This window comes from Galleria mellonella, unplaced genomic scaffold (genome assembly GCF_026898425.1).
Source record: "Galleria mellonella isolate WM207_F2 unplaced genomic scaffold, CSIRO_AGI_GalMel_v1 utg778, whole genome shotgun sequence".
Classification (NCBI taxonomy): domain Eukaryota; kingdom Metazoa; phylum Arthropoda; class Insecta; order Lepidoptera; family Pyralidae; genus Galleria; species Galleria mellonella.
The window spans coordinates 1,165,907-1,185,266 of record NW_026442150.1 but is presented as its reverse complement, the minus strand read 5'-3'; the positions used below and the strand labels follow the sequence as shown (position 1 = coordinate 1,185,266).

At 35.7% G+C, this 19,360-nt stretch overlaps 2 protein-coding genes across 4 annotated transcripts in view; one reads left to right on the top strand and one right to left on the bottom strand.

Moving 5' to 3' along the window:
- LOC113513381 (poly [ADP-ribose] polymerase tankyrase) overlaps nt 1-2,397 on the bottom strand; it is a 29,635-nt gene extending 27,238 nt beyond the window's left edge. The window contains exons 1-2 of the mRNA XM_052901300.1: nt 2,066-2,397; nt 34-258 (exon numbers count right to left, since the gene is read on the bottom strand). Coding sequence (XP_052757260.1) covers nt 34-258; nt 2,066-2,255 — 415 coding nt within the window. The 5' untranslated portion in view covers nt 2,256-2,397. The remainder of the gene's footprint in view (nt 1-33; nt 259-2,065) is intronic.
- A 929-nt stretch (nt 2,398-3,326) lies between these two features.
- Nucleotides 3,327-19,360, top strand: part of LOC113510099 (serine/threonine-protein kinase 10) — a 79,848-nt gene continuing 63,814 nt past the window's right edge. Inside the window, exon 1 of one of the 3 annotated variants that reach the window (XM_052901291.1) lies at nt 3,327-3,517. The gene's annotated coding sequence lies outside the window, so the exon portion shown is untranslated. Of the gene's footprint in view, nt 3,518-3,736; nt 4,077-19,360 lie in introns of those variants that run through there. The other 2 variants (XM_052901293.1, XM_052901292.1) reach the window with 2 other exon arrangements.

Below are 19,360 nucleotides of genomic sequence, written 5' to 3'. Positions count from 1 at the left end.
ATATATACATATATATATAGAAACATTACTAACCGATACAAACGTCCACCTTGCCCTTGGCGGCGGCCTCGTGCAGCGGCGTGTAGCCCCAGTTGTCGCGGGCGGCGGGAGCGGCGCCGGCCGCCAGCAGCGCCCGCACGACGTCCGCGTGCCCGAACGAGCACGCGTTGTGCAGCGGCTGCAGCCCGCCGTCGTCGCGCGCCTGCAGCGCCGCGCCCGCCGATATCAGGATCTCTACCACTTCCCTGCGCCCATAACCTGTGTAAGAAGTTCACACCTCAATACCTACAATAAATGTAGTGACTAAGGACATCTATTGCATTCAGTCACTAACGTTGCTTGCAGAAAGATTCTATTCATCTTGCAGTTGAAAGACAGAAGGGAACTAATGAACAGCAATGGACAATAACATTTAATAACTATTTAATATTTTACATTAGGTAGGATTCGTAAAGACAGAAAGATAGATGTCAGATAAACTAAAACTCAAATGTCACAATGTTTCTAAATTATGCAAACGAAAAAGAGTCTTAATATTATATTAAGGTAAAAATTGTTGGCGCGGTTAAAAGGAGGTAGCCGAATGAATCGCTACAATAAATAATAATACAATGAAGCTGTGTATCCTATGTAACAAACAGTCAGCTTACAGTCTAATGAGTACTTTGACAACACAATCCAATCCTTTGTATTCACAACTCTTTGTTGTAGTTGTTGTAAAAATTTTATTTATTTATTTATTTATTATACCACTGAGGTGGTAAACAAGCATACGGCCCACCTGATGGTAAGCGGTTACCGTAACCTATGAATGCCTGCAATACAAGGGGTATTACACATGACAATTTACCAAAATAATCCTAATGCTGTAGTTACTAATTCCACTGTTTTCTCTTATGCACATTTTGATGTAAATACATAAACATATCTTTATTTATGTAAATGTATGAATGTTTCATTTTAAAGTTAATATTTTCATTCTAAATCAAAAAAGGAATGTGTTGGTTTGGTCATTTGATGAGGACACCATAATTTGGCATGCAAAATTTAAAACCTAAAAAGTATAAATGTTGATTGGATGAGTCATTAAAATGATTAGTAATCAATCAAATCAATAATTAGTAATCCCTGTCATCCCTCACTAGTGCCCCCCCAGTGTATACTGATAGCGCAGGTGGGGTTACCATTCCTTAATCATATATTTAAAAAATATACACTAAGACAAAAGTCTAGGAGAGACACAGACAGCATTAAATAAAGCATTCTTTTTTATATTATCAGATTTTTTATATTGCAAATGGTGTATTTTTTATTTGCAGCACAAAAATATGTCTATATAAAAAAAATATTTTATTTAAAAATTTTTAAGGATCAATATTCTTCTAATAATTTTCTTGTCTGATCTGATAGCTTATATAAGACTGGTATGATAATAAGGCAAGTCACAAAATAATCTACTGAATGACACAAAACTGGCAAGAATGAAAAATGATGGACAAGTCAATTTACCAGAAGGCAAACAGATTATTAAAAATAAATTAGCAATTTATTATATTATCAATTAAATATGTGTGTAAAAGTAAAAAAAAAGTTTTGTTGAAATTAACGCAGATAGACTCTGTAAATGTAAATAGTAGCAAATTAAAAATTAATGGACATTAGTGGACTGTCTTACGGCCAATGATATGTTTGTTATCATTTTAAATAAATTGTATTGAAACAGACTTTAATACCAGCATTTGAATTAAATTTACAGTAAAAATTAACGCATCATATACTTGCAATTGTACAACAACACACAACTGTCGTGATAAACAACAGTAAAAGTTTATTGGATGTTAAAACAGGCACAACACCTAAAAAAGAAATTAATCTTGACACGCCGTATTACAAGAGTTTAGCCGAATTAAAACTGTTAAAACACGAAACTGGACGCAATCAAACAGCGTAACTAATTATGCAACGATGTAAAATTTACAAATTTACAATTAAAAACACGAGTCCTTTCACTTCGTAATTTTTAGTTTTATAATTGTAAACAAACATATTTAATGTAAACACATACCAGCAGCGAAATGTAGAGGAGTGGATTTCCTTCCAGCTGTGTCTCTCGCGTTCACTGTTTGTGGTGAAATTAGTTTTTTCACCCTCGCAGCATCACCTGTTTTACAAGCTTCGAACAATTCGCGTAGAGGATCTGTGGGCGGAGGCAACGAGTCAAGCGCCGAACCGAGTATAGACCGACGGCTAGACATATTGTTTGCGCGTTTCACATCTAGTTTTCTTCTTTGTTACGGTCTCACATAGCCATTTTTGGGAAAATATCGAATCAATCTAACGAAAACACGTCCAAGCACAAGCACAGCTGCTTTCAGATTCTTTTTTTGACATTTACAATGTTGCCTGATACAATATTAATGAACTTATCAATATTTAGATTTTGTATCACAGCATGTATATACTAAAAGGAAAGTATAGACTCATAAAAATAAGATTTAAATACATATTCGTTACGCTTGTCTCCCATTAGGATGTGTAGAAACAAGACAAGATTTATACTTATTATGTTGTTTTTTTTTTGGTTCTTTGCTTAAATCAGTTGATCTATGCGAAACTAAGAGTTCTTGCTTGTTTATTGTTAATTTTTTTTTTAATTATGCAAAAAAATTATATAGGTTACACATTTGTTTAAAAATGATTAGATAAGGTTGTACCAAAATTAAATACTTCCTTACCCTACAGGTTTTAATAGTAAGTTTATTTCTAAATCAATTATTCGAGTTTTCAGTTGAATTGGTGATTGAAATTAAATATTAGATTCTTTAAAATTATTAGATCGTCTTTTTCTATTAAACTCTATATTATATTTTATTAAATTTTTAGAATTTTTATAATTTTCTTTATTAAGGATCTTTTATTTTGGCAATACATTTCTCATAGACTTCTGCATTATTTTTTTTAATTTAGTTATTCTTCTAATCGATTTATTATATGCTTTCAGATTAAAACATATGACAAAAATTCCTCTTATGAAATGTTTAATATTGGAATTTATTTAAATTATACGGTTAATCAAAGATGATATTCATTAGCCTAATGTATTGTAAAATTTATTTGAAATTACTATGTTCTCAATATTGCAGAATTTAAATCAACTCTAATGTGATTTAAACATTGTACCAAGTATATATTATTTCTGATGTCACAATTTAGGTAATCAACAATTTTTATATGTTATTCTAATATAAATTCAATTGCTTAAATTATAGATTTGGGATTAACTAAACGCAATAATTCTATGTTGTCTATAGCTGTTAGTTGACGAAATCAAAATGGCGTCTTTCACTGGATAGTTCATATCCGCCGCATACTTTGTCGTTTTCGTTTATTCGTGGGTGTGACTATTTGTTTGTGTTTTCTACATTTTTGTGGACGATTATTTTGTGATTAGTGTTAATTACACCTTAACAGACTTGGATCATTAGTGAACAATATTTCAATTCAAGTTTTCGCTAAGGTATGTCTCCTTTCACTCAACTTATATTTAAGTGTGATAATTATGAAAATTATCGTACGTTAGTTGCATTAAACTTGTATCGGGTGTTGATTATAGCGTCCGTTGTATATCGTAATGATTAATATGCGCGGAAACACTGCCATGTAGTTCAGTAGGTGAAGTGAACAAGTTTTTTAGTCGAGGACGCGGGATGCGATACCGGCCCTGTATTTTATCGAGTGTCCGCAGTTGCGAATGTGTCGCCGATCGTCTACGTCGTATTTATTTACGTCGCTTATACATTTGTCATTAAGTTGCTTAATTCAATTAGTGATTCATGGAATACGTTTCATATAACGGGCGATATCTTGTGTCTGTATTCTCGTTTTCTCCATTGGATTGCAGTGTTTTTTGTGCATTCACCACAAGTGTGTTTGATTAGTCTAAAAAGCGTTTTTGGGTTAAAAACAAGGTGTATGTGGTGGACAAAGTAATCTATTATTAAATGAAAATTCTGTGTATTCTAAATTTGAAATCAGTGTTTTTTTTAAGGATATAATCCACAAAAGTGACATTAAAGGTGAGAATCCAGTTCATTTAGTCAATACAAAGTGATGATATACCTGAAAAAGGTATAAAACCCTTTAAAATAAAAAAAAAATCTATTCCATTATAAAACAGAGTAGGAAACCTATCATTATCATCACATATTTTAACAATTTATTTCCACTTATAATTCATAAATAAATGATTGATTGGTTAATCAATCTACACAGCTTATTGCTATCTTCTCTAAAAAGTATATTACTACCTTAGCCTCTTAAAACTAGTACTACTCAGGTGACCTCATGTTTTACTTCCCATTTTCCTTATATCATTATTATTATTTTTTTGATGAATGATAATGGAATGGTAACCCCACCCGCGCTATCGGTATACACCAGCAGGGTACCAGTGAAGGATGATAGGTGAGGATGAAGTAGGTCAGTTAGCCCATTGTGACGAATTCAACAAGAATTGTTCACGATGGTTTCCAGGGGGAACCACGTGGAGGTCTACCTAATAAGGCATATTGCTAGCAATGGGGCTGTCAAACTCCATTGCTAGCAATCCCTTTCCCCCCTATATCATTATTTCACTAACTTATTGTACATTTTTTTTTAATATATAATAGAATATTAATCCCACCTCTGCTTTCTGTATATGCTGGCAAGGCACTAGCGACAGGTGATAGGTGAGGATGAATGCTGGTCAGTTAGTCCATTGTGACAAGTTGAACCATAATAGGCCGTATGGATTTCCAAGACGTACGGTATGAAAGTCAACCTGACAGAGTATATTGTTGGTAATGGGATCATTGAACCCCATTATATGTAATCCTTCCCTCCTGATATATTGTGCTTTGTACATTTAGCCATCTCTTACTACATCCTGAGGATTAAATCGCTGGTGTCATTTTGTATTATTATCTTGTTATTAGGGTAATTGCTATTATTAATAACAGGGACTAACTGCCCTAACTTACTAGAAATTTACCCTGTCGTGCAAATTTTCACATAGTTCCTGGAGATTGTGATAGGGACGGATAATGAAATAGCAATATTAAAGTCACAGGTAAATGCTAGTAAAAGATATATTAAATATTTCTCATATATATTAAATATATATATTTAATATCAAAATACAGCACCTGATTGAAATTAATACAGATATCTGACCTGTATAGGCTATATCCAAATAGGTGATGACCTTTTCCTCCATCATCAATGTCCAGAAGTACCTAATAGATATTGGTATGATACTAATATTACCCTTGCCTACATTATATTTTATTAGTGGGAGATTTTGTACAAAAGTAATTTCTTTGGGTACCTCTGTCCCATTTCTGTTTCAATCGTGAAGCATTAGTGTTTGCATGGCCGTGTTTCGGTTTTAATGGTGGGATATTGTGGGAATTTACAGGGTATAGATGAATAATACCTGAGTCCTCTGGAACGCATGGGGGATATCATGAGTAAAACAGTATACTCTGTTATGTCCATGGTACTGCTCACGTCTATAGGTGACAGTTACCACTTTCCATCAGGTGGGCTGTCAGCTTGTTTGCCGTTCTAAGTTATTAAAAAAAATATATATTTAATTCTTAGTGAGATTGCTAATAATCTAATGTATTTCATACTCACCTATCATCGCTCACTATTAATGTAGTGTGTGTTCAATATGGGGTTACCATTTTATATTTATTAAAAGTAACTAAAAAAGATTACTAAAATAATAAAAATATCAATATGTGGATATTCTATTTTAAATTAATATTCAATTTTATTACTATGAAGGTTACATTGGCAAATAATTTTAGATTTTATGTCAGCTGTTACATAAACAACCTTGGCAGTTGCTCGTAAAAAAAAAAATAGACTATGACCTAAGAACAGTAATAGGAGTTGTAGTTGAGCACATGTCTGGTGCTAGGTTCTTTGATCATAGAGAATATTCTGGAACCTAGGTTATAAATCTGGCAGTAATTATTCCAGCGGAAATAACACTGCAATTTGTTTTTGTTTAATGGGTAAAAATTGCTTGGTTGCCCCATCTGCGCTATTAATATACACTGGTAGGGTACTAGTGAGGATGAAAAGGTAGATGGTTAACCCATTATGATGAATTCAACAATAAATTAATCATGATAGTTTCCAGGGAGAATTGCATGGAATTCGACCTGATAGAAATGGGGCGGAATTGATAGCAATGGGGACTAACAGTCCCTTCCCCTTCAACAATCCTTCCCTTGAAAGATATTTATAAAATATCAACTATATAATATTATCATTTATATTATCCACTTTACAGGACTAGGACAGTTGTTTGCCATTCTAAGTTGCATAAAAAAAATATGGAAGGCTTATGTTTAGCAATGGATAATTAATTTATATGGTATATACCATAATATGTGTATATAGTAAATTATATAATCTAAAGTTGTGATATTTTTTACAACACAGTTTTATATTTCCTCTGCATTCCATTGGAGATTAGGGGTATTGGAATGATAATACGTAGATTTAGATAATTTTCTATATTTATTTTACTAGTTGTAATCCGCGGCTTCGTCTGCCTTACTAATCTTAGTACATAATCCTTACATTATAAATGTAAAAATGCCTTTGTTTCTTTCTTCTTAGCGCCTTAATGGCTTAACTAAACACTATGAAGTTGGTATATATTTACTACTAGCTGATGCCCGCGACTTTATCCGCATGGTATTTGTGATTCCTTCGATTGACATTTTTAACCATATATGGTTTCCAGGGGGAACCGCGTGGACGTCGACATGATAGGGTATATTGCTAGCAATAGGTCTGTTAGACCCCTTTACTAGCAGCCCCCTTCCCCTCGTAATAGGGCTGCTAGACCCCATTACTAACACCCCCCCCCCTTGAAAGGTGGGTCGTCAGCTTGTTTACTATTCCACGGTGTACAGTAAATGTCAATTAATTCAGTATACATACTATGATAACCGGAAGTAACCCATAGTTTTTGGCCATGAGTCAGCGCGCGTCAGTTAAAGAGCACGCGTTTGAAAGGTAATTTTTTTTTTTCAGTTAGGAACTTTATTATTAGCTGTATTATCAATCTCTCTAAATAATATTGCCTATATAGCAGGGATGTCCGATTTGACTAGACCCAAAATCTACTGTTTACTGACGAAACCCTTTGCGATCTACCAATTACATACTTCTTGAAATCACAAATGAAACAACATAGTTCAGTGCACTTTTTTTATATACTACTTAGAATGGCAAACAAGCTGACGGCTCACCGGATGGAAAGTGGTAACCGTCGCCTATACACATGAGCAGTACCGTGGACATAACAGAGTATACTTTTTCGCCCATGATACCCCCCATGCGTTGCCATTCCTGAGGACTCAGTTGTTATTCCTCTGTACCCTGTAAATTCACGCCATATCCCACCCTTCAAACCGAAACACAGCCATGCAAACACAACTGCTTCACGGTAGAAACACGAATGGCACAGAGGTGCTCAAGCAAACGACTTTTGTACAAAGTCTCCTGCTGGTAGACATAAAAAATGCAACCGATTTGATAACCTTCTTTTTGAAGTCGGTTAAAAAAAATAAATCTAGTTGTACGATAATGAGTCGGCCACCTGTTCCCAATTAGTATATGAACAGACAAATTAGTGCCTACCAACAGCTTGCTCTGTAACATTCCGTAACACTAGTGTTTCGACTAAGCTTCGAATTTAACCCTTCTTTGCAAGATTTTTTTTATTTGTGCAATAAATCAAGGTTATATATATATATATATATATATATATATATATATATATATATATAATTCATGTTCAAAATAAAAGGAAAAATGGTTAAAAAAATAAATCAAGGTATAAATAAAGGTATCTAGACACGATCAACTTAAAGTGAACTTGTTCTTTTATATAATTTTTGGGCATTCAATGTTATGGTGGAAATTTCCACCATTATGCAAAAAAGGGTTAAGTAATAACTTACTCTCAGATCGATCTCCACGCGGGGTTCCCCCTGGAAACCATCACGGTTAATTAATTCTTATCGAATTCAACATGGTGGGTCAGCTGACCTGCATTCATTTTCAACTATCACTATCCTATCCACTGGTGCCCCGTCGGTGTATACCGATAGCGCGGGCGGGGTTACCATTCCATTTTCATCCATTAAACAAAAAACTAACCTGCCTTTTCATCCTCACCTATTAACCCTCACTGGTTCTCTGCCGATGTATATTAATAGCACAGGCGAGGTAACTATTACATTATTATTCATAAAAAAATAATCTTTCAGTGAATCTTTGACATGGTACCATGGTATGGCGTTATAAATTTAAAGGTTTAATAATTAAAAAAAAAAAAAACAACCTCTTTACCAATAAAATTAACAAACATTTTATAACAGAGGAGTATGGTCTGTCCCATTCGTGTTTCAACCGTGAAGCAGTTGTGTTTGCGTGGCTGTGTTTCGGTTTGAAGGGTGGGATATGGCAGTGAATTTACTGGGTACAGAGGAATAACATCTGAGTCCTCAGGAATGGCAACGCATAGGGGGTATCATGGGCGAAACAGTATACTCTGTTATGTCCATGGTACTGCTCATGTCTATAGGCGACGGTTACCACTTTCCATCAGGTGGGCCGTCAGCTTGTTTGCTATTTTAAGTTGTATAAAAAAAAACAAAATGGCCAATAACAAGTTTTTCTAAATTAAATAATCTAGATTATTTAATTTAGAAAAACTTGATGTAGTTGACAATTGTTATAGGAAAAATAGAAAAGTAAATCAAACAGGTATGTAGTCGTTGACGTCACAGTAATATTTATACATATATGCAACAGATAATGTTACCAATCTAATGTATCTATTAAATATATACAGTGAACACTCTATATAAGCAACATTCTTTATATTTTATTTATTCTACTCAGCTTAGTTAGTAAAAGACCAGAGGGAGACTTTGTACAAAAGTCGTTTGCTTGGCCACCTCTGTCCCATTCGTGTTTCTACCGTGAAGCAGTTGTGTTTGCATGGTTGTGTTTCGGTTTGAAGGGTGGGATATGGCAGTGATTTTACAGCGTACAGAGGAATAACACCCGAGTCCTCAGGAATGGTAACGCATGGGGGGTATCATGGGCGAAACAGTATACACTGTTATGTCCATACTGCTCATGTCTATAGGCAACGGTTACCACTTTCCATCAGGTGGGCCGTCAGCTTGTTTGCCATTCTAAGTTGTATAAAAAAAATAAGTAGAAATATTTTCCAGACGTTAAAGTATTTTTATACTCCTTTTTTCCCTATAATGTATGTGACTTTTCCTAATAGAATGTATATATATATAATATTATTCTTCTAGTATAAAGCATAATTTATACGAAACGAGCACTTCTTCATTTTATCTAATCACAAAGTGGTGATAAACTATTTGCAAGATAAACACCGTTCTCACATTGCTTATCACGTTCAGTGACTCTGATAACGTGAGATGACTTCCCGGCCGTGTTCGAGATGAGATGAGGAGATCGCGATGCGTCTCGGGAATTATTTTTCAGCGATTTATATATATATATATATATATATATATATATATATATATATATATATATATATATATATATATATATAGCCATGATACCTGCTGTTGATTTTCATGACCGTACAACTCACCATAAACTAAAGTTTCATCCTAACTGTGGAGTACGGGCCACATATTTATAGCTATATATTATTATTTACCAAATTCGAAATTAACACGCATATCGATTGTTTCCTTTTGGCTTTCCTTCACGGCCCTAGTCTTCTAAGTTCTTTTGACTATTATACATATATTTCCAATTTCCATTACTGGTTTTCTTTGTCGCCCACACCAACCATCTGAACTAGTGGCGGTCTTCCACCGTGCGTTTTTCAAGGCACTTTCTTCTACGTACTCTTTGGAATCAACTCCCAGCAGTAGTATTTCCGAACCGATACGACATCGTAACCTTTTCAAGAGAAGAGCATATTCCTTTTTAAAAGGCCGGCAACACACCTGCAATGTCTTTGGTTTTGTGGGTTGACCATGGACGGCGGTAATCACTTACCATCAGATGAGCTGCAAGCTTGTTAGTCCCCTGTGTTGTAAAAAAAAATAGCTACGAATTAGGTAAGTGTCTAAATTTACATACAATGCTTGTGTCATATTACTTTCTCCTTTCGGGTACTGAAAGTAGACTGAAAGAAATCCCTTCAAGGGATAAGTACTTTGTACCGTGCCATTTTTAAAAGACTTCAAAAGTAAGGAGGTTTTAATTACCGGTGTATTTTTTTTTTATTTATTTATTCATTAGTACAAATATGTGTACATGGCGGACTTAATGCTAAAAGCATTCTCTCCCAGTCAACCGTAAGCAAGTGTCAGAATACTCGAATGCGGTACTAGTAATTATTGATATACATACATACTAAAATTACATATATATTTTTCATGTTTGTCACCTTATAACTTTGTAAGTTGTGAACCGATTTGAAAAATTCTTTCTTTATCTGAAAGGATATACTTACACATTAGTCCCATAGAAATTTTATCAAAATCTGTCCAGTCGTTTAGTTTTTAAATCAAAATAACTGGCTTTTTGTTAAAGTTTTTTTTTTTTTAACATATTTATCCTTTTTTTACTGATTGCATTTTTGGCATCAGTATCGGTCACTAATCACCCGCTGATAGTTATTTTGGAAATATATTTCATGCACAGAATTGACCTCTCTACAGATTTATTATAAGTATAGATTAGTGTGTACAATAAAATATTAAATAAATAAATATCTTTGTAACCCAGTATTTGTTTCCAATATGAATTTAAAAAAGAAAAAACGTATACAAACAAACAATAATGTCGGATGTTGAACGATTAAATGGGCAATGAAATTCGTTCAACTTGACCTAATGAAACGAAGGTCAACAGTAATAAACCAGGGGGAGGACGGTGCATTCTGAAATACGGCGGTGACCGGACGATGCGTGTTAGTCGCATGATGCCAGTCTCGCGACTTACTTGTTCTCTGTACAGGTGAAATGGTATCTATGCATACATATAAATAAAATTGGAGTGTCTGTTTGTAATATTGAAATAACCCTTTTTTACTACGTATATATATATATATATATACACGGTACATACACCAAAGTACCATTTTTTACAATTTTTTTCTGTCTGTTTGTTTATTCTGGCTAATCTCTGAAATGGCTCGACCGATTTTGACGGGACTGTTATTGGCGGGTAACTGATGTAATAAAGAGTAACTTGTGCTACGTTTATTTTAGAAAAAAAAAACTTTTATTTTAGAAACATAATGTTGCAATGTCCAAGTACTGTCCAGTACCGCGCGTACCTTACGCGCATGCCATAGCTATTGTCAATAAAAATATAACTTAATTTGAAATAAGTAAAAATAAAATGAAATTAAATAGGTATCATAATAAGAAAAGAAAAACAAAAAAAAATATCAACTGTTAGGTGGAATGAAGTTCGCCGGGTCAGTTAGTAATAAATAAAATAATAATAAATGAGTAGGAAATATATATTTACATTATAACATGTATTATATCTCCATATTTAGAAATAATAGAATCTTCATCATGTCTCCGATCAAACTGTTTATAATTACTCCTCTCCATCCAAAGGTTGGCTGCAAGAGATCGCTCTTAGCGATAAGGTCGCCCATTGTTTTCTCATTGTGATTATTTCTTGTAATTATTTATATTTATAATAAGTTTACTATTGTAATCTTTTGAAGGAAACAATAAAGAGTATCTATCTATCTTAATCTGTTCCCGAAAATAAAAAAAAAAACACCGACTTCGACTGTGGTAAACGAGGTTTCTTAGGGTTCCGTACCTCCAAAGACACGGAACCCTTATAGGATCATTTCGTTGTCCGTCTGTTCAAGTCGAGACCCATTTTCTAAGGAACGCGTGGAGGTATCAAGTCGAAATTAATATCATATACTTAGGCGTGCAATCTCTTGAAGCAGTGAAAAAAAATCAAACGTGCAAAATATGGTCGTACGTCTGTATGTATGTATTCGTAATAGAAGGAAAGATTTTACCAGAGGGAGACTTTGTACAAAAGTTGTTTGCTTGGGTACCTCTGTCCTATTCGTGTTTCTACCGTGAAGCAGTTGTGTTTGCATGGCTGTGTTTCGGTTTGAAGGGTGGGATATGACGTGAATTTACAGGGTACAGAAGAATAACACCTGAGTCCTCAGAAATGACAACACATGGGGGGTATCATGGGCGAAACAGTATACTCTGTTATGTCCATGGTACTGCTCATATCTTTAGGCGACGGTTACCATTTTCCATCAGGTGGGCCGTCAGCTTATTTGCCATTCTAAGTTGTATAAAAAAAATGTCACTTTTTCAATTGACTTCAAAAAGAAAGGGATTCTCGATTCGGTTGTATTTTTTATGTTTGTCACCTCATAACTCCGTCAGCAAACCGATGTCATGTAAACCGATTTCGAATATTTTTTTTTATATCTGTTTGGTTCGGTAGATAGTTTTATCAAAATCGGTTCAGCAATTTTTAAATAAAAATAATACTTTTTGTGACAATTGAAGTTGGTTTTTGTTTTGTGGTAATCAATCTTTAATTATTTGCAGAGTATGTATATTTATTGGAAATGCGTCAACGCATAAATAATTAATGATCAGCTAATTGCTAAGTAATTGAATATAGATGGCGCAACTGTACATTGGTTTAATGAGGTGCAGTTGTCAATGGTAGCTGGCGAGTACTATGTATATCTACACACACACGCACACGCGCGCACATATACGCGTCGTCTATAGACATGAGCAGTAGGTACCGTGGACATAACAGAGTATACTGTTTCGCCCATGGTACTCCCCCATTCGTTGCCATTCCTGAGGACTCAGGTGTTATTCCTCTGTACCCTGTAAATTCACTGCCATATCCCACCCTTCAAACCGAGACACAGCCATGCAAACACAACTGCTTCACGGTTGAAACACGAATGGGACAGAGGTGTCCAAGCAATCGACTTTTGTACAAAGTCTTCCTCTGGTTTTTATTTCTATTCTATTGTATATGTCGCGTAGAGCGTTTCTCGTAAGAGAAATGTGCTATTGCGGTTAACACGACATCGGCACGCGGCGACGCCCCGCGTAAGTGACCGACTGGCAATAGCCGCGTAGGTACAGTCGAGTATGCAAGTGGTACTGCCCCGCTAGACGAGTACAAACGAGTAGCAGTATATACTATCAGGTCGACCTCCACGTGGTTTGCATTTTATAGGAATTAATTGGTGATAATGGAATGGTAACCCCGCCCGCGCTAACGGCTTACACTGGCGGGACACCAGTGAGGTATGATAGATGAGAATGAAAACTCAGGTCAGTTATCAGTTTTTATCGTAAATTTACCGGGTACAGAGGAATAACATCTAAATCCTCAGGAATGGCAACACATGGGGGGTATCATGGACGAAACAGTATGTGTGTGTATAGTACACACACATACTGTTTCGCCCTATGATTAGGCCGAGTAAAATAAAAAAAAAGATGAACCTTCCCAACATGTTTTCCTAGTAGCGAAATTAAAGATATCTGTACAAATGTCAAAATCAATCTGCTTGGTTAAATTTGGCACCAGAGGAAGACTTTGTACAAAAGTCGAATGCTTGGGTACCTCTGTCCCATTCGTGTTTCAATCGTGAAGCAGTTGTGTTTGCATGGCTGTGTTTCGGTTTGAAGAGTGGGATATGGCGTGAATTTACAGAGTACAGAGGAACAACACCTGAGTCCTCAGGAATGGCAACGCATGGGGGGTATCATGGGCGAAATAGTATACTCTGTTATGTCCATGGTCATGCTCATGTCTATAGGCGACGGTTACCACTTTCCATCAGGTGGGCCGTCAGCTTGTTTGCCATTTTATGTCGTATAAAAAAAACAATAGATACAGCGGTTAGTTTAACAATTTGTAGCAAGGGAGGGCTTATCTCTAAAAGAGATCTCTTCCAGCCAACCCAGTGTAGTTAGAGAGAAAATAATTAATTGGCGGGTAATCTAGTGCAGGAAAGGTACAAGTAAAAATAATGTAAATAAATAAATATATATGTACATAAACATATGTATAAGTACATAGTATTATCATGTATTATTAGTTAAAAGTAGAGATTTCAATCTTTTCTTGAAGGAAGTAATCCCATTATTATCGATTAAAAAAAAAAACATGCCCTTGACCGGATATCATATTTCAGTGGAGCATTTCTCTCCGCGCATGTCCACGCGTAAGGCCCGAACGGTGACACGCTTTCGAACTCTCCACCTGCTGTCCGTTTGTTTTGTAACGTGATCTCGGAAACTATCGGCCCCAATCCACTTAGTATTCAAAACGCATAAACATGGAATTCCATGAGAGACCCCATCCGACTCTGAGAGTTTCGGAATTAAAATTGCTACCGTTTGTTCCACTTTAAGCGTTTCTCAAAAGGAGGGGTTTTTCAATTCGTTAATTTTTTTTTCTAATTGTTCACTAGATTTTTAGGGTTTTTTTTTTAGTGGGTGATAATGGAATGGCAACCCCACCCGCGCTATCGGTATATACCGCCGGGGCATCAGTGAAGGATGATAGGCGAGGATGAAGTAAGTCAGTTGGCCCATCGTGACGAATTCAACAAGAATTGTTCACAGTGGTTTCCAGGGGGAACCACGCGGAGGTCGACCTAATGCCCTATTAGGTAGATTATATTGGGGATTATATAGGGGTGGGGATTTTTATTGAAATTGGTTCAAATGAGTTGCTTATATAGAGCGTTCACTTTACTAGCGTTAACCCGTGACTTTGTCCTCGTAACCGGGACATAGATTAGCCTATATTCTTCACCAGCACATGTAGTGTGTACCAAATTTCACAGTAATTGGTAGACGTTAAGGCGCTACGATGTAACAAACAAATATTTTTATGGGATATTATTTTAAACTTTTATGTTGTTATGTTGTTCTCATTCTTTTTTTAAGAACTCTGTATTCTATCATTGAGAATTTTACTTAACTAAATATTATTTTTGCGCGGCTTTGTATACTTGTAATAAACTTGGAAACGTCTTGAAAAAAAGACACTCAAGTACGAATAGGACTTGCGTAAAGAGGGATCCGAACAAAATCAACAAGTTTAATTTTTTTTTGTGATATAACTACAAATTTACAGTTTTCGGATTGTTTCCTTTACTTGTGCTACATAACATTGTTTCTTGCCAAATTTCATGATTCTAGCTCAAAGGAAAGTACCCTGTTTTGTTTTGATTCCCTTTGCGAATGTCTAAATATGCGATATAAATGGAACAAAAACCGTATCTTTTGATTGCGTCCATTTAGAAGCTTGATTTTTTCACTGCTTTAAGAGATCGCAGACCTGAGTATATGATATTAATTTCAACTTGATACCTCCACGCGTTGCTAAGAAAAAGGGTCTTGACAGACGGACGGACAGACGACGAAGTGATCATGTAAGGGTTCAGTTTTTTCCTTTGGAGGTACGGGGCCTTAATTTTTTTTTTTTTACTCCGCCGTATCCGTGCCGCGAAGGTGTGTCCAACGTCACAAAATTCTTATAATAACAAATTATGTTAATAGTACAATATGGTATTCCCGCAGACCGGTTCCGATGTTCAAATATACCGCATACTGAATGTAACAAACAAACACGCTCGTGTGTTGTGGGCGGGCGAACCGAGCTAGTAATGGCCACGTTATTTATAGGTCAACACGTCTTTTATATCGACCAAACTGGATAATAAATCTATGCAACCACATAGAAGCGTCGTCAGATAAAATAAATTAATATTCAGTCTTGTCATTAACCACTTATCTACTTCATAATGTAAAAGTGTCAAATTCAGTAAACTGGTTGCATAGAATTAAATTTTTTTTTTTGTTAGAAGTGACAAAGCTTGAGCAGTAAACACTAATGGGCAACGAAACATTCAAACTTCGAATTGTTTTATCATAAACAATTTAATCTATATTTTTTGTTGCTATATCGCAAAAACTGTTTATTAGAAATCAAAATAGAGGAATAAATATTCCGCGTTCTAATTTCAAATAATATATTTTTATTCCAATACCATATTTGAATACTAAATTGTTGTCTCCTTACCTTGTAATTGTAATGATATATCATACATACATACATACATACATATCGATCACGCCCGCCTTTCATTAGGGTAGGCAAAAACAGTGAACCGCCAAATCCTTCGATTTAATCAAACTTCTTTCGCTTCCTCCACATTCATCAATCTTTTCACACACGCTCGTCTGTTACGGGTACTTTTAATTTGGCCTTTCTTCAGCACGTTGCCTATTTAATCGACATATGGACAGATGTAATGGCCCAAGCAAATGACTTTTTTTACAGTCTCCTAGTGAGTTATCTATCTTGTAAGGGTTTAGTTTTTCCTTATGCGGTACGGAACCCTAAGGTCACTAAGAAATTATGTAAATATTTATTTTAATTTCTGTTCGCCACTACTACTGCCCACTCACTACTTGCTATGCCACTGTGTTAGGTTGACTGGAAGAGATCTCATTTAGAGATAAGTTTACATTTACTAATATTGTTATTAGGGGGGAAAGGGATTGTTAGTAATGGAGACTGAAGATCCCATTGCTAGCAATATAACCAGGTTGACCTCCTCGCGGTTCCCCCTGGAAACTATCATGGTTAATTCCTGATGAATTCATCATGATGGGCTAACTGGCCTGTTTTCATTCTCATCTATCACCCTTCACTGGTGCTCCGCCAGCGTATCCCGTTAGCGCAGGCGGGGTTACCATACCATTTTCGCCCATCAAAAAAAAATATTGTTATTAACTTATTGTTGTTACTATATGTTTTAGTGCAATAAAGTTAATAAGACCTAGTTCAGACTCCAGACTCTCACAAGGATAATATTTTTTTAGTTAAAATACAAGTAGTACTAGTAGTACTAGTTAATATATATATATATATATATATATATATATATATATATATATATATATATTATTTATATTATTTAACACATATATATATATATATATATATATATATATATATATATATATATATATATATATAAGAAATCTCCAATGCGTACTGTGTACAAGTCTCGTACAGTTATTGTAGTCGCACTACGCAGAGCGTCGCGTGTCCGCCCGTGTTACGGTACCGTGTGTCCCCGGGCCGACACGAATTGATTAACATTGATTGGCATAGTTTGTGCATGCTCACCGTTCGGAAACCGCATTTACTGTTGACAAAATCGGGACCATCTGTGAGGTCACCGTCGGTTTGCTCGTCTAATATAGAGCTTTATATGTCTAACTAGCCACAGAGGGAGAGGGGGGGGGATGCGGCTCTACCTGTCCTATTGCCAACAATATACGAGTACTCTATCAGGTCGACCTCCACGTGGTTCCCCCTGGAGTTCATCGTGCGTCCAGGTGTATTCATCACGATGGGCTAACTTACCTACTTTCAATCTCACCTACTACCAATATACCCTATCAGGTTGACTTCAACTCGGTTCCATCCGGAAGCCGTCGCGGTTAATCCTTGTGGAATTCGTCATGATAAGGTAACTGACCTGATTTCATCCTCACCTCCTCACATCCTCACTGGTGCCCCGTCGGTGTATACCGGTAGCGCAGGCGGGGTTACCATTCCATTTTCACCCATTAAAGAAAAATTTTACCATCTTAGCACTGCAACTGGCTGCCTCGAGGCAGCTGACGCCACTGCTATTGTCTCAGTGGACTCTAAACTGGTATTTAATTGGTATACGTCACCGTGTGTCAGCTAAAACTTGCTATGATGTCACTCGCGTACAAACATTAGTCACTTACCCATAAGCTCATCTGAGAACCGCATTTTTAAAGAGTGATACGTAAGAAGGACTGTAACATATATCTGTGCCTCTAGTGAGAAAAGGTTCAATTCAAAATGGTCACTTTTCAGGAGAGCCAAAAAACTATTTTAAATAAAGAAAAAAAATTCTGCTGCTTTTATTATTTGCTAATTGAACAAGTCAGTGATTGCATTTATAGTAATTTTTTCTCCTCTTTCTTATGAAATTGTCGGTTTTTGTGCAAAACCTATAGTTTTAAAAATAATTCTATTATACCTAGTCACACTTAACAAAAATAGTAAAATTATCATGTGAAAATAGTTTTAAGTTGAATTAAAACGATTTTATTGAAGTATTGAAGAAAAACAATGTTGTGTATTTTACGCTATAAAAAAATAATCGCTATTAAATGGTGTAAAAGGGTTCAAATCGAACTGATTCATTTTACAAAAATAATTTTTGTAAAATATTGTAGTTTTATTTCTAATTATGACTTTTTTACCACAAATATTTTGTTAATTGTAGCCTTTTACATGTTTACTATCTCTATTGTTTTTAAAGATATCGTTACGATTCTTATACCATTCGAAAGAGAAAAATTTGCTTATTTAAAGTAGCCTAAAAAAGAAAAAGGCTATAAGTTGAGTTATACCCTTTCTCACTAGAGGCACAGATATATATTTTAATGGATGAAAATGGTATGGTAACCCCGCCTGCGCTAACGGGATACGCTGGCGGAGCACCAGTGAAGGGTGATAGATGAGAATGAAAACAGGCCAGTTAGCCCATCATGATGAATTCATCAGGAATTAACCATGATAGTTTCCAGCGGGAACTCATACGCACAATGTCCCAAATGAGAGGCTAAGTGCGGAAAATGGAGTCCCTTTCACATTCACATTCACATTCCAGCGGGAACCACGAGGAGGTCGACCTGGTTAGGTATATTGCTAGTAATGGGATTCTCAGTCTTCATTACTAACAATCCCTTTCTCCCCTAATTGAATATATTATACAAAAGTCGTTTGCTTGGCCACCTCTGTCCCATTCGTTTTTCTACCGTGAAGCAGTTGTTTGCATGGCTGTGTTTCGGTTTGAAAGGTGGGATATGGCAGTGAATTTACAGAGTACAGAGGCATAACCACATGCTATTGGGGGGAATGGGATTTTTAACAGTGGAGTTTGACAGCCCCATTGCTAGCAATATGCCCTATTAGCTCGACGTCCACGTAATTCCCCCTGGAAACCATCGTGAACAATTCTTGTTGAATTCATCACGATGTGCTAACTGACCTACTTCATCCTCACCTATCCAACAGCCAGTCGAGCCAAACAGTCAGCTTGTTTGCCATTCTAAGTTGTATAAAAAAAAACCCATCCCTCGATCAATTACTTCCCTCAGTCGCCTTTTACGGC